This window comes from Oncorhynchus mykiss, chromosome 6 (genome assembly GCF_013265735.2).
Source record: "Oncorhynchus mykiss isolate Arlee chromosome 6, USDA_OmykA_1.1, whole genome shotgun sequence".
Classification (NCBI taxonomy): domain Eukaryota; kingdom Metazoa; phylum Chordata; class Actinopteri; order Salmoniformes; family Salmonidae; genus Oncorhynchus; species Oncorhynchus mykiss.
This window is the reverse complement of record NC_048570.1, coordinates 23459242-23472846: the sequence shown is the minus strand read 5'-3', so window position 1 is coordinate 23472846 and position 13605 is coordinate 23459242. Positions and strand designations below refer to the sequence as shown.

At 44.7% G+C, this 13605-nt stretch overlaps 1 protein-coding gene across 5 annotated transcripts in view; it reads left to right on the top strand.

The window, feature by feature from the left end:
- Positions 1-13307, top strand: part of LOC110525537 (paxillin) — a 30527-nt gene extending 17220 nt beyond the window's left edge. The window contains exons 2-14 of one of the 5 annotated variants that reach the window (XM_021605726.2): positions 2228-2436; positions 2534-2619; positions 2746-2885; positions 3037-3229; positions 3456-3570; positions 3739-5070; positions 6021-6293; positions 6424-6819; positions 8601-8759; positions 8903-9076; positions 10652-10733; positions 10822-10970; positions 11071-13307. In XM_021605726.2, the coding sequence (XP_021461401.2) occupies positions 2228-2436; positions 2534-2619; positions 2746-2885; positions 3037-3229; positions 3456-3570; positions 3739-5070; positions 6021-6293; positions 6424-6819; positions 8601-8759; positions 8903-9076; positions 10652-10733; positions 10822-10970; positions 11071-11337 (3575 nt within the window). In that variant the 3' untranslated portion in view covers positions 11338-13307. Of the gene's footprint in view, positions 1-2227; positions 2437-2533; positions 2620-2745; positions 2886-3036; positions 3230-3455; positions 3571-3738; positions 5071-5093; positions 6294-6423; positions 6820-8600; positions 8760-8902; positions 9077-10651; positions 10734-10821; positions 10971-11070 lie in introns of those variants that run through there. The other 4 variants (XM_021605728.2, XM_021605729.2, XM_021605730.2 and 1 more) reach the window with 4 other exon arrangements.
- The last annotated feature ends 298 nt before the right edge of the window (positions 13308-13605 follow it).

Genomic DNA, 13605 nt, shown 5'->3' with positions numbered 1-13605 from the left:
CCAGTCTGGCAACAGATACTGAGGAACTTTTCCTCGCTGCCAGGAGTAAGGTCATGAAGTTCTTCTATGTACTCTATATCATACCTGGTTAGCCATGTGTGATTTGTATTGTTTTAGTATGAACTGTTATTGGGAAACCACACCATAATGTGTAAGATATCAATTCCCAAGTGAATGACCGGATAGGGAGATGGCCAGTGATTTAAAAAAAAAAATATTTAAAAATAAAAAATGACATTTCTATTATAATTTTTTTTTTTCATGGGCTTTATTGTAAGGGTGATGACGTCAACTTTAGTAAGTCCTTGTTCAGCATGTCAGCACCAGGTGCAGCTTATTTTGAGCAGACTTACTTGCTGAACTTACAGCTTTAAATAGATTTAGCACCCATGTGGTTTAACTATATGACGTAAACACCTAGCTACTGGTTGGGGTCTCTGTGGTTTGAATGAACAGTGGGGGAAGTACTGTGGTAGTGAATAGGTTCAACTGAAAGCTCTGTGGTAGTGAATTGGTTAAACTGAAAGCTCTGTTCCCACAGAACAATTGTAACATAGTCCTATTCAAATAAAGTTGTTAAGGATGAACGATAGAGATGTCGTTGACGTCTAGTTGATGGCAATTTTAAAAAATCTTTCTGGGAATTATTTTTGAAAATAGATCAAAATAGATCAAAACTGTTTACAGGAGTAGACACAGACTTGATTATTATGAGTGAGAAATGTATCCCTGGGGTGAGTTGGAGGGCGGGAGGGAGGGCGTCGCACAATTGGCCCAGTGTCGTCCAGGTTTGCCCGGGTAGGCCGTCATTGTAAATAAGAATTTGTTCTTAAACCGACTTGCCAAGTTAAATAAATAAAATATTGTTGGGGTTAATATCCAGTGTGTCTCTGTCCCCCTGCCTCCAAACCACACCCTCAACAGACAGGACACTAGCTAGTCCTCTCTGTCTATCTCTGTCCCTCTCTGGCTGCATAAGCCGTTGCACACACTTCTGGGTACTGGATCTGTCAGGTGGCATATCAGGAGGGTAGTAAGGGGGCATTTTACCCAGAAAAACTTGAATATTCTGTGAACTTTATTTCATCTTAATTTCTTGTCTGTTTTTTTTGCTTTTGTTTTTCTTCTTGCAAAGAGGATTTTGTGTGTGACTGAAGAGGGACTTTTGGACTGTGGTCTGTAAAAAATGATTTGTCTATTTGTTGTTCACCTCATAAAGTTGTAGTAATGTTGGCATCTTATGGACTGTCCATTTATCATATAATTTAGTTTAGCCTATTTTAATGTTCTCTTGGTTTGAAGCTGATTTATGTAAATTGGCTTTTGAATTGACTTGGTTCTGTTATATGGAGTTGACGACAAGGATTCCCTTTGACACCATCCAGTATGAACAGGAACATTTGAACAGGCTATGCTTGACTGACTGAGGATGGATGGAGTATGTGATGTAAGGGTCTGTTTTGTTCTGGTGTTCCAGGGGACACTAATGCTGTACACAGGATAGCCCTGGAGGAGATGTATATGATGTCTGTCTGTCTGTCTGATGACCACACTCACACAAAGCCTTTTGAAAAGGGCAACAGGTTAAGAAAGGTGTTTTTCTGTTAGGAAGACAATCGGACGGAAGGAACGATGGACAAGCAAAGACGGATAGCTAGGTACTTACTGAAAGCAGCAATATATTAGAGCCTGATGGAAAGATGGATGGAGCGAGGAAGGTGGGGGTTTCAGGGGAGATGTTAACCAGACTGGTGGGTTTAGAAATGACACTGGGGCTTTGTGTCTGTGTCGAGCTGTGATGATGACAGGGCCTAAACTTGGCTCCTGGTGGAGGGGGGCCTTGGGAGCAGGCTTTTTTTTGGAGTGAGAGGCTGACCGGTACGCGTAGGCATTGTTAGTTTACAGACACCCGCCGCTCAGTAGACTCCAGCTGGAGAGGCCCAGATGCTGGGCGCTTTGAATTATTTTCAGTCTAATGGAGGCAAAATAACTAAATCTGTCACATTCTCATTGATGCTAAGCATAGAAGTTGTGTTGCATCTTGGTCTTCTATGAATGATTTGCTCCAGAAAGAGGGGAAACAAATATCCACCCCAATCTTAAAAAAAACAAACACATTTTGTATTGATGTAATGATACAGAGGCAGCCTTGGTTTGTGTATTTCTTTCTGTAATGTTTGACTGAGTGTATGCTGTGTAACAATGGAGGTATCTCTCTCCTTCTCAGACGCTTTGTTGGCGGACCTGGAATCCACGACGTCCCACATCTCCAAGCATCCTGTGTTCCTGTCTGAGGAGACCCCCTACTCCTTCCCCACTGGAGGGAGCTCCTACCAGGATGTGTCAGTCCCTCCCCCGGTGCCACCCCCTCCCTCGGCTGAGGCTCTGAATGGCTCTGTGACAGACTCCCTGGACTCCCACCACTCCTCCCAACAGGTCAGTCATACTGTACCTCAGAACCACGACTCAGACTCACATCTCATTCATTAAATGGCTTTTCATGACTAAACTTAGTGAATGTCCTCCTCTGCAGTCCTTGGGTTCAGCTCCGAAGAGCTTATGGTCCAGGGACAGTAGCAGCCCGCCCCTGTCCCACATTGAAGAGGACCACGTGTACAGGTAGGCAGGAGGGCCATAGGAACAGATCTTTAGGAAGGCACCCCCACTGGGAGGCTACTATACCGTCTGTCACTGTTTTTATACTCAAACACAATTGACAAAGCATTGTCTCTCTGCCTCTGTCAGTTTCCCCAACAAACAGAAGTCTGTTGAACAGTCTGCAGATACTATGAGCTCAGCTCTGGGCAGTAACCTGTCAGAGCTGGACAGGCTGCTCCTGGAGCTCAACGCTGTCCAGCAGAACTCTCCCTCCTTCCCCACCACAGGTACACAGACAGCTAAACACATCCTACATCATTTTTCACTAGGTTTTGGTGTTTATGCTACCTAAGCGGAACTTCTCTCTTGTCTTTGCAGTATGTGTTTACTGCATAATACTGTGATGATATCATGTCCCACTGTCCTTTCTACCCACAGAGGAAACAGCCCCACCCCTGCCGTCATGCAGCATAACCCACTATGTGCAGGAGAACGGGGGTCCCCCTGACGTCATGGTGAGCCCTCCGTCTCAGGAGAAGACCAAACGGAACGGGAGGCAGGCGGTGGAGGAGGGCCGGCCCACTGTGGAGAGTCTGCTGGATGAGCTGGAGGGCTCTGTACCCACTCCCAGGTAATCAGATTTGCAGTTACTCCTATTCAAGAATCACAGATGGACAAGGAGTTTGTCATCATCTTGAATTATAGGATACAAGCTAGCTAGCAATGAGATCATGTTAATAATCAACTGTAGCCTGTGTTTGGGTGCTCCATCTTATCACATATTAGGATGAAATGAAAAATGAGGAGGTCAATGTTGGATTGTGTGTGTGATCATGTTTTGTTTGTGTATTCTGCAGCCCCTCTGTCCTTCACAATGAGTTGGACTCTTCCTCTCAGCAGCAGGCCAGAATGTCAGCTTCCTGTGCCACACGTGAACTTGATGAGCTCATGGCCTCCCTTTCCGACTTCAAGGTGTGTGTGTGTGTGTGTCTTACGCTTGTCCTCTTATTACCTCATGAAAAATCCTTTAGTAGATACCTTTTTAATTCTATATCTATTTTCTAATCTGATTATTTCTCTTTAATATTTTCCTCTTCTTGTGGTGTCCCTTTCCTCTCTCCTGCCTGTCCTGTCCTCTAGCCTGTCCTCGGCTCCTTGGGGTCTATGAACTCTGACCTTCAGCTTGATCTGGCAGGAACCTCCCCCAGCATCATTCTGGAGGTCCATCCTCCTCCACGTACCTGCTCCTCCCTTGCTGCAGCTGACCCCTCCTCCCTCTCACCCTCTCAACCTGCCTGTGACTCTCCTCTTTTCTCTCTACCTGCATGGGAGCTGCACATAGAGGAGGAAAGTGGGGACTCAGGGGGGGCAGTGTCCTCTCCACATCCCTTATTATCAAGCCCTCCCCCAGCTACTGTAACCTCCCTGAGCCCTCTGTCATTTGCAGAGAGTGACCCAGAACCAAAAGTTGTCATCGACGTCTCTGCGACCATCTTGTCGTCTTGTCAGAAGTCTCTGGTAGCCCTCAACCACTCCAACCCTTCACTTAGCACATACCCAAGTCCTCCTAATGCTGCTAAACCATCACTGAACTCAGCCAGTGTCACCCTGGACAATAACCCCTTAAAATCCCATAGTTCATTTCTAGAACTTGGTACAACTCCCCCTACTGTTACCAAGAGCACCAGTCCCCTGACTGACATGGATCTATGTTTCTCTACTCCAACCACTACCAAGAGTCCTGTTCCTGTCTCTACCTCCAAGACTCCTTCACCTCTCCATGCTTCTGTCACCAAGACTCATTCACCTCTCCATGCTTCTGTCACCAAAAGTCCTCCTCTCACTGCTTCTAAAGCCCCCTCACCATCTCTGGTCGCTTCTCCCAAGTCTCCCTCTCCCCCAGCTCTCACCAGCCCCAAGATCTCCAGGAGAGTTCTGGAGCCAGTCCCTGCAGCTGAGCCCTCTCTGGATGAAGCCCTGGATAAGCTGCTGGCCATGAGTTTCACCAAGATGGAGAACGATAGAGTCCCTACTGACACACTGCAGCTGAAGGGGGAGGCACCTCAGCTGAAGAGGGAAGTGGTGCAGGAGGTACATGAGGAGGTCATCATGCCCTTAGACAGAAGGGAGGTTCAGCCAGACACTACCGGGTGTACCCCGGATGGGGCAAGTACCCGTGAGGGGACAATTACCCGGGATGGGTCAGTAATGAGTGGACACATAGATGGGCACAGGGAGCTCATGGACTGGGCTGATGTGGAGCTGAACATGTGTCTCCAAGATGGACTGGATGGTAGTATGACTCCTTATACAGAGAGACCTTATACAGATGGGAGCATGACCCCGATGACTGAGGCCAGCTGGATGGATGAGTCCCTGGATGGCTCCTCCTGCCCTGGAACTCCTGATGCTGCCATGGACCTACCTCTGCTGCAGCCTGCCACCATGGACAGAGTCTCTGCATCTGGACATGTATGGGACAGCTCTCAACACCACATTGTGCTGTTCTGCACAAACACACATAGAAACAACGGAGTTAAATGTCATTCATACAAAACTATCTTTCTGCGATGGCAGAAATGGCTTGGTGTGATACCAAAACATCTGTTTGACAAATTGTGTGTGTGTAGATACTGTCTTTACAATGTGCACATCTGGATGTTTGCTGCTACTGCAGTCTCTTATTGTTGACTGCCTGGTAGTGATGAGCAATTAACCGAAATTTCAGTTATTTTTTTGTTTGTTTTTAACAACTAATTGAACAATGTCTGTTAAGTTTGAATACTGTTTTTATTTTCATTTTTTTGTGAGCTTGAGGCCCAGTTTCTATAGAGAAATCAGATTAAGCCCGAACTTTGCGATGTAGTAGGGAGTTGTAGTTTCCAACAGGCCAATATTCTACATAGTTCAAGCACAGAATACCTGGTAATTAACTACAATGACAATCTATTGCACCCCCGCCTACTTGTCCGTTAATAATCAAAACCGTGATTATTTTTCAATGATCGAACCGACTTGAAAAGCACTGAATGCTCAGCAGTACTGCCTGGCTGTGACCTTTGTTGGCATGTCTTGTTAAAACCAAACAATTTGAGTTGTGACTGCATCCTATGACTACCTCACTTGTTGCGTCAGCATGATGCCCTCATCTTGCCCAACTATGTTCTGCTTAACGGTCAGAGAACAAATGGGACGGTGAGATGGGGACTGAGCATGTAATACAGCATGGAGTGTGACTCTGAGCTCACTGACACATTCCTTTGGACATGCCTTTACCCACCGCTGATAGATACCCTTGAGGAGATGGCTGCCTTTGGCTTTGAGTGAACTGGAATGGTGCTTCCTCTGAACTGAACCACTCACCTGGTCTGTGGTATTGTAACTGGATCACAGTGGAGTCCTGATGCTCATTCTCCTTCTAGCTTAAGTCTGTGATAAGGCGCACCAAGGAGACCCCCAATGTGCACCCCATGTACCGAGAGGGTCACCCCCGGAGGGGGCGGATGGGCCCCATCATCGTCAACAAGAGCAGCTCACAGGACCGCCTCATAGAGGAGCTGCAGGGGAAGCTGGGGATTGGCCGATTGGCTGACCGCCGGCGCAAGCAGCCGGACGATTGGCTCACTGAGGGCGTTATCGTCATGTCCAAGCCACAGCGTTTCCGTGGCGATGGGGCTGCGAATGAGGTGGACAAGGTTGGCCTGGATACGATCACAACAAGATCACACCATCCCAGATATTATTTTTTTTACCTTCTCAAGTTTCACTTTCCGTTCTTTACCTTTAATTTTCTCTCTCCCTCTGTCATCGTCTGTCTCTTCTCAGATCATTATTCCCTCGGAGTCACCTATACCTCAGAGGAGGGTCATTTCCCCACCCCAGTCTCCCCCAGCCCCTCGTCACCCTCCTATTATAGAAGAACCCAGGAGACCCCCAGCTGTTAAGCAGACCCCTGCTCCCCTACCTCCTCCCCCTCCCCCCTGCCCCCCTCCTCAACTTCCTCCACCCCATGAACCCATCCCTCCCCCACCTCCTCTGGCACAACCCCCACCGGTCCCAGTACAGCAGCCCCCTGCCCCCAAGCCAGAGCCCCCTCCACCTGCTGCTCCAGCCCCAGTGCCCCCTCCACCAGTGCAGCCTGCACCACCACCACCTCCCCCCAAGGTCCTGGTGTCCATTGGCTGTCAAACAGAATACGACCCAATTTTTCCTCCAATGCAGGCATGGATCTCTCTACCTTTCTACAGTGCCTTGCGAAAGTATTCGGCCCCCTTGAACTTTGCGACCTATTGCCACATTTCAGGCTTCAAACATAAAGATATAAAACTGTATTTTTTTGTGAAGAATCAACAACAAGTGGGACACAATCATGAAGTGGAACGACATTTATTGGATATTTCAAACTTTTTTAACAAATCAAAAACTGAAAAATTGGGCGTGAAAAATTATTCAGCCCCTTTACTTTCAGTGCAGCAAACTCTCTCCAGAAGTTCAGTGAGGATCTCTGAATGATCCAATGTTGACCTAAATGACTAATGATGATAAATACAATCCACCTGTGTGTAATCAAGTCTCCGTATAAATGCACCTGCACTGTGATAGTCTCAGAGGTCCGTTAAAAGCGCAGAGAGCATCATGAAGAACAAGGAACACACCAGGCAGGTCCGAGATACTGTTGTGAAGAAGTTTAAAGCCGGATTTGGATACAAAAAAAATTCCCAAGCTTTAAACATCCCAAGGAGCACTGTGCAAGCAATAATATTGAAATGGAAGGAGTATCAGACCACTGCAAATCTACCAAGACCTGGCCGTCCCTCTAAACTTTCAGCTCATACAAGGAGAAGACTGATCAGAGATGCAGCCAAGAGGCCCATGATCACTCTGGATGAACTGCAGAAATCTACAGCTGAGGTGGGAGACTCTGTCCATAGGACAACAATCAGTCGTATATTGCACAAATCTGGCCTTTATGAAAGAGTGGCAAGAAGAAAGCCATTTCTTAAAGATATCCATAAAAAGTGTTGTTTAAAGTTTGCCACAAGCCACCTGGGAGACACACCAAACATGTGGAAGAAGGTGCTCTGGTCAGATGAAACCAAAATTGAACTTTTTGGCAACAATGCAAAATGTTATGTTTGGCGTAAAAGCAACACACCATCCCCACTGTCAAACATGGTGGTGGCAGCATCATGGTTTGGGCCTGCTTTTCTTCAGCAGGGACAGGCAAGATGGTTAAAATTGATGGGAAGATGGATGGAGCCAAATACAGGACCATTCTGGAAGAAAACCTGATGGAGTCTGCAAAAGACCTGAGACTGGGATGGAGATTTGTCTTCCAACAAGACAATGATCCAAAACATAAAGCAAAATCTACAATGGAATGGTTCAATAATAAACATATCCAGGTGTTAGAATGGCCAAGTCAAAGTCCAGACCTGAATCCAATCGAATCTGTGGAAAGAACTGAAAACTGCTGTTCACAAATGCTCTCCATCCAACCTCACTGAGCTCGAGCTGTTTTGCAAGGAGGAATGGGAAAAAATGTCAGTCTCTCGATGTGCAAAACTGATAGAGACATACCCCAAGCGACTTACAGCTGTAATCGCAGCAAAAGGTGGCGCTACAAAGTATTAACTTAAGGGGGCTGAATAATTTTGCACGCCCAATTTTTCAGTTTTTGATTTGTTAAAAAAGTTTGAAATATCCAATAAATGTCGTTCCACTTCATGATTGTGTCCCACTTGTTGTTGATTCTTCACAAAAAAATACAATTTTATATCTTTATGTTTGAAGCCTGAAATGTGGCAAAGGGTCGCAAAGTTCAAGGGGGCCGAATACTTTCGCAAGGCACTGTATTTCTGATATGGTGGAAATCCTTCTATTTCTCACTGGCTTCAGTTTCCTTTAGTTCACCCACAGTTTAGTTATTTGTTCAGATGTATTTTTATGAGAGAATGCACTGTGCTCTGGTGTCCGTCCTCTCACTCTCCATCTTTTGACAGATCATGGCCCAGGGGAAAGGTGGCCCTGGAGGCCCCCCAACACAGGTCAACAAACTGGACAACATGCTTGGCAGTCTGCAGTCTGACCTCCATAAACTGGGTGTGCAGACTGTGGCCAAGGGAGTGTGTGGGGCATGTTGTAAACCCATCGTGGGACAGGTGAGGGGCTTGGGTGGGCCATAGATCAGGCTCTGGTGGCCTTTCTAAGATCATGGTCTCGCTCTAACTTCAAGTTAATTTCAATTGAATTGCAGAGCTTTGTTGACATGGTAAATGTAAATATACTGTCTCGGTTTGTCCAGGTGGTTACTGCCATGGGGCGCACATGGCACCCAGAGCACTTTGTGTGTACCCACTGTCAGGAGGAGATAGGTTCCAGAAACTTCTTTGAGCGTGACGGAGCGCCCTACTGTGAGATGGACTACCACAACCTGTTCTCCCCACGCTGCCACTACTGTAATGGCCCTATACTGGATGTAAGTAAACACCTATACTACAACAATAACGACACTATACAAAAATATGAACGCAACATGTAAAGTGTTGGTCCCATGTTTCATGAGCTGAAATCAAAGATCCCAGACATTTTCCATACGCCCAAAAAGCTATCAGCCAATCTCCGACCTTCCATTCTTAAGCAAAATTCTGGAGAAATCGGTTTTCAAACCGCTATTTTTTTTTTTTAAGTACCAACTCTATTTTTGAAAAATTCCAATCTGTTTTTTGAGCCCACCACAGCACAGAGACAGCCTTAGTTAAAGTGGTAAATTATCTTCGAGCCAACACAGATGCCAAACAGCTCTCTGTCCTTGTACTCTTAGATTGAAGTGCTGCATTCGACACTGTGGACCATAATGTCCTTCTGGACAGACTGGAGAGGTGGGTTGGCCTCTCCGGTCCAGTTCTAAATTGGTTTAGGACCTATTTAACGGGTCAAGAGTTTTTTTACATTTATTTTAGTTTGTCACCCTTGGTGAACATAACTCTGATTATACATATCACCTGTGGTGTTCCACAAGGTTTGATTTTTGGATCCGGTACTGCTCAGTTTATATATGTTACCCCCTGGCAGAGTTATCAGAAAGCACAGCATTGATTTTCACTGCTACGCAGACGATACACAACTTTTCCTTTCTGTGTCACCAGAGGGTTTCAGCTCCACGGATAAATGATTAGACTGTATTAGTGATTTAAATACTTGGATGGCTCACTTCCTCCAGCTAAATCAAGACAAGACCGAGGTGCTTATTGTTAGAGCCAAAGCACAGAGAGAATCTGGCCCCACATTTTAAATCACGGGCAATAAAGGGAAAATACCAAGGTGTTATTTTAGATTCTGAACTAAATTTTGAATCGCACAATATGAATGTGACCAAAATAGTTTTTACCACCTGAGGAACGTTGCCACGGTGTGGCTCTTTCTCTCTGACTGATACAGAGAGACTCATCCATGCTTTCATTACGTGCAGGCTTGACTACTGTAATGCTCTCCTGTCTGGTCTACCCAAGAAAGTCATTGGTCAACTGCAAAACATACAGAATGCTGCATCATGGGTACTGACCAAGGCCAGATGTAGAGCACACATTACACTGGTTTTAAGGTCTCTGCACTGGCTGCCTGTGAGTTTTAGAAGTAATTTTAAGATGATTCTATTGGTTTTTAAATCAATCCACGATTGTGCAGCCCAATACATGTCAGACATGCTTTTAAGTAATGTACCCAGTAGGTCTCTCAGGTCCTCTTTCACTGGCCTTTTAACTATCCCAAAGCCTAGAACCAAGAGACATGGAGAGGCAGCCTTTAGTTATTATGCCCCCGGCTTAATAGGCCGAAGCTGTGGACATATTTAATTAAAGATCTTGAAACATATTTTAGTCATCCTTTTTTTATCTCGTTTTGTTGTGTAGTAAATATTTCATATTTGATTTTTGTTGTTTATTTAATTTTCCTGTAAAGCACATTCCATTCCATGCTTGATTTGATTTGTTCAGTCCAAAGATCCAGTGTAGCAATAGCAGCTAGCATAGAGTAACTGTTCCTATGTTTACAGAAAGTTGTGACCGCGTTGGACAAGACATGGCATCCTGAACACTTCTTCTGTGCTCAGTGTGGATCATTCTTTGGCCCAGAAGGTGAGTTTTACTCGTTCTTGGAGCTCACTTGAAATGGCCATTTCTAGAGTCAGGTGCAGAACTCATGATCTGTATGTGTCTCCTGAAGGCTTCCATGAGAAGGATGGGAAGGCGTACTGTAGGAAGGACTACTTTGACATGTTTGCACCGAAATGTGGCGGCTGTGCCCGAGCCATTCTGGAGAACTACATCTCTGCGCTAAACTCCCTTTGGCATCCAGAGTGCTTTGTCTGCAGGGTCTGTAATCAGCCTATTTCCCTTTATATAAAGGCATTCATGTTGAAGTGTCCTGACTTGTACTTACTCATTACTCTCCTCTCTCTCTCTGGTTATGCAGGAGTGCTTCACCCCATTTGTGAATGGGAGTTTCTTTGAGCATGATGGGCAGCCCTACTGTGAGGTGCACTACCACGAGCAGCGAGGCTCCCTCTGCTCGGGTTGTCAGAAGCCCATCACCGGCCGCTGCATCACAGCCATGGGCAGGAAGTTCCACCCGGAGCACTTTGTTTGTGCCTTCTGCCTCAAGCAGCTCAACAAGGGCACCTTCAAGGATCAGAACGACAAGCCCTACTGCCAGGGCTGCTTTGTGAAGCTATTCAGTTAGGGAGTGTGTGTGGCTCACAAGCTTGTATCAGAAAGTGTCTGTGTAGCTCTGGTAGTGTGTGCAAATCAGATTGTGTGTGTTTGAATTGTTTTAGAGGGATGTCTGTACACTGATGGTGTGTATGGTGAAAGTGTGTGTGTGTGTTTCAGGTAGTATGTGTGTGAGATTCCAGCATTCTCTTTTTGGCCCTTGAAGTGTAATGGACAATCAGATCAGGTCTCTGCCTGTGCGCTCTCTGTGATGCTCAGAATAGTGTGATTTTAAACCCAAATAGTTTTGCTTTGCTTTTGTAGTCCGAGTAAATGCTTACTGAACACTGTAAGAACAAATGGGATACGTATATGGAAGTGTTTTGAGGTTGCTGCTCACTGGTTGAGTGTCTCTTGAAAACCATTTGAAATGTGTCATGTTACTAGATCAGGGAGATGTTGACCTGTCATTTAGTTTTTTTTTTTTATCAGCTGAGGCCTTTTTTCAACTGCTAAAGCAAAGGCCTCGGTGAGATTTCTTTAATTTGCTGTCTGAGTAACAGAGAACAGATGCATATAATGATGTCATTGTAGCTTTGACTGGAAATAGGCTGTGGGTCAGTCATTATTTTAGTACTTGTGAAGCACATGGTCGTGTCATCAGACCCTTGTGGACTAATTTTCACACACACGGCCTTGTGACACACAATCATTAACACCTCCACACAAGCATTTGGTGTTTGACAAACATACGAATGCTGACATGTTACAATTTAGATTTAATGTATATTGGAATGTTTCTATAAAATGTATGTGAAAAATATTAATTTACAACATATAATATTTGACTCCCTCTGTTTGGGAAATCGGAGTCACATATAACGCCAAATGGGGAGATGGATAATGTAGTTACTTTGTCACCTTCTCCACTGCCCACTCAGTTCTTTAGAGCTTAACCCTTAGTTGGACTGGTTTGGACTTTCCTTTATGTTCAGAAAGTGCTGATGCAGTATAAAAGAGTATGCCGCTATAAACAATTGAATTTATTCTGCTTCCAAGAAACGGTTGCATTTTACTGTGAGAATACTTTATACAAAGCGCTGGTCAGTTAATAGTTTGAATAACCACTCATTAAGAGAAATCCTCTTAGAAATTTCAAAGCAGATATGCTTTTCTATTTTTCAATATCTGTGAAGTTACTGTGCATTGAGTTTCACTTTTTGTAAAATAAATAGAATACTGCACAAGGCCCCTTATGTACGTACACAGATTCTATGCAAACAATACTGTGTGCAGCTGCAAACATTTAACTCAACAACCCTCTTGACTCTATCCAAGTGATGCTTTCAAGGAATAGGCCTATCTATTTTCTGTGCCAATATTTCAATGCAATGTATTTTACACTGGGGAGACCAGCAAGGAATCCTACTGTTTATAGACTGGGAGTCCTGGACTATCTCTTCAGATTTCTGTCAGTGTGAGTCCACTGGATAATGTGTGTTGATATTGGTCTGAGAGTGTGCACTGTGCAGGATCTACTGTACACCAGTTGTGTTTGTGGGCTTGTATTCTTATCCATCACATCATTGTATTGGGTCTGTATCTTGTTCAGGGATTTACACCCAGAGCTTGTAAATCTCTGTTCATTGTTTTATTTAAATCATTTAACTATTTGTCTACTCAGAATCATTGTAGTTGGCAGTTATTTAACCAAAGTAACTGTTTTTTATTGAAATTGTGTCCCTTGTCACCTTTTCATTTGATATGTCATAGTGCTGAATACTGAGCCAACTCATTTCATGGGAAGATTTTTGTTGTTGTATAGCCTAAGTGTATAGTATTTGTGATAAAGTTTTCCTTTGGTGGTGAAAAAAAGGCAATTTTGCCTATTTATCTGGGAATGGATTCTGCACACTCTAGAGATGATTGCCACCGTGGTGAAATCTAGAGTAGACTGTGATGGCATTATGTTTGTAAGAATGGTGGGGTAAAACATTTTTGCCAGTGATATTGTTGTGAGGAAAGCATGACGTACAGACTAAAAGTATGCCCAAGAAGCAGCTTGTTTATCCTCAATCAATTTCTCCCTGGCCTTGACATGAGAAACACTCTATTCACACCACTTTGATACAGCTATGACCAGAAGTGACTTTTCGTAGCAGGTTAGGAAAAGGGTTAGGGTTAGTGAAAATGCTCTCCTAACCTGCTATGAAAGCCACTTCTGGTTGTTGCTGTATCGAAGTGGCATGGAAAGAGTGTCTGGTGGAGTGAAATCATACAGGTGGTGGATCTTTTGATG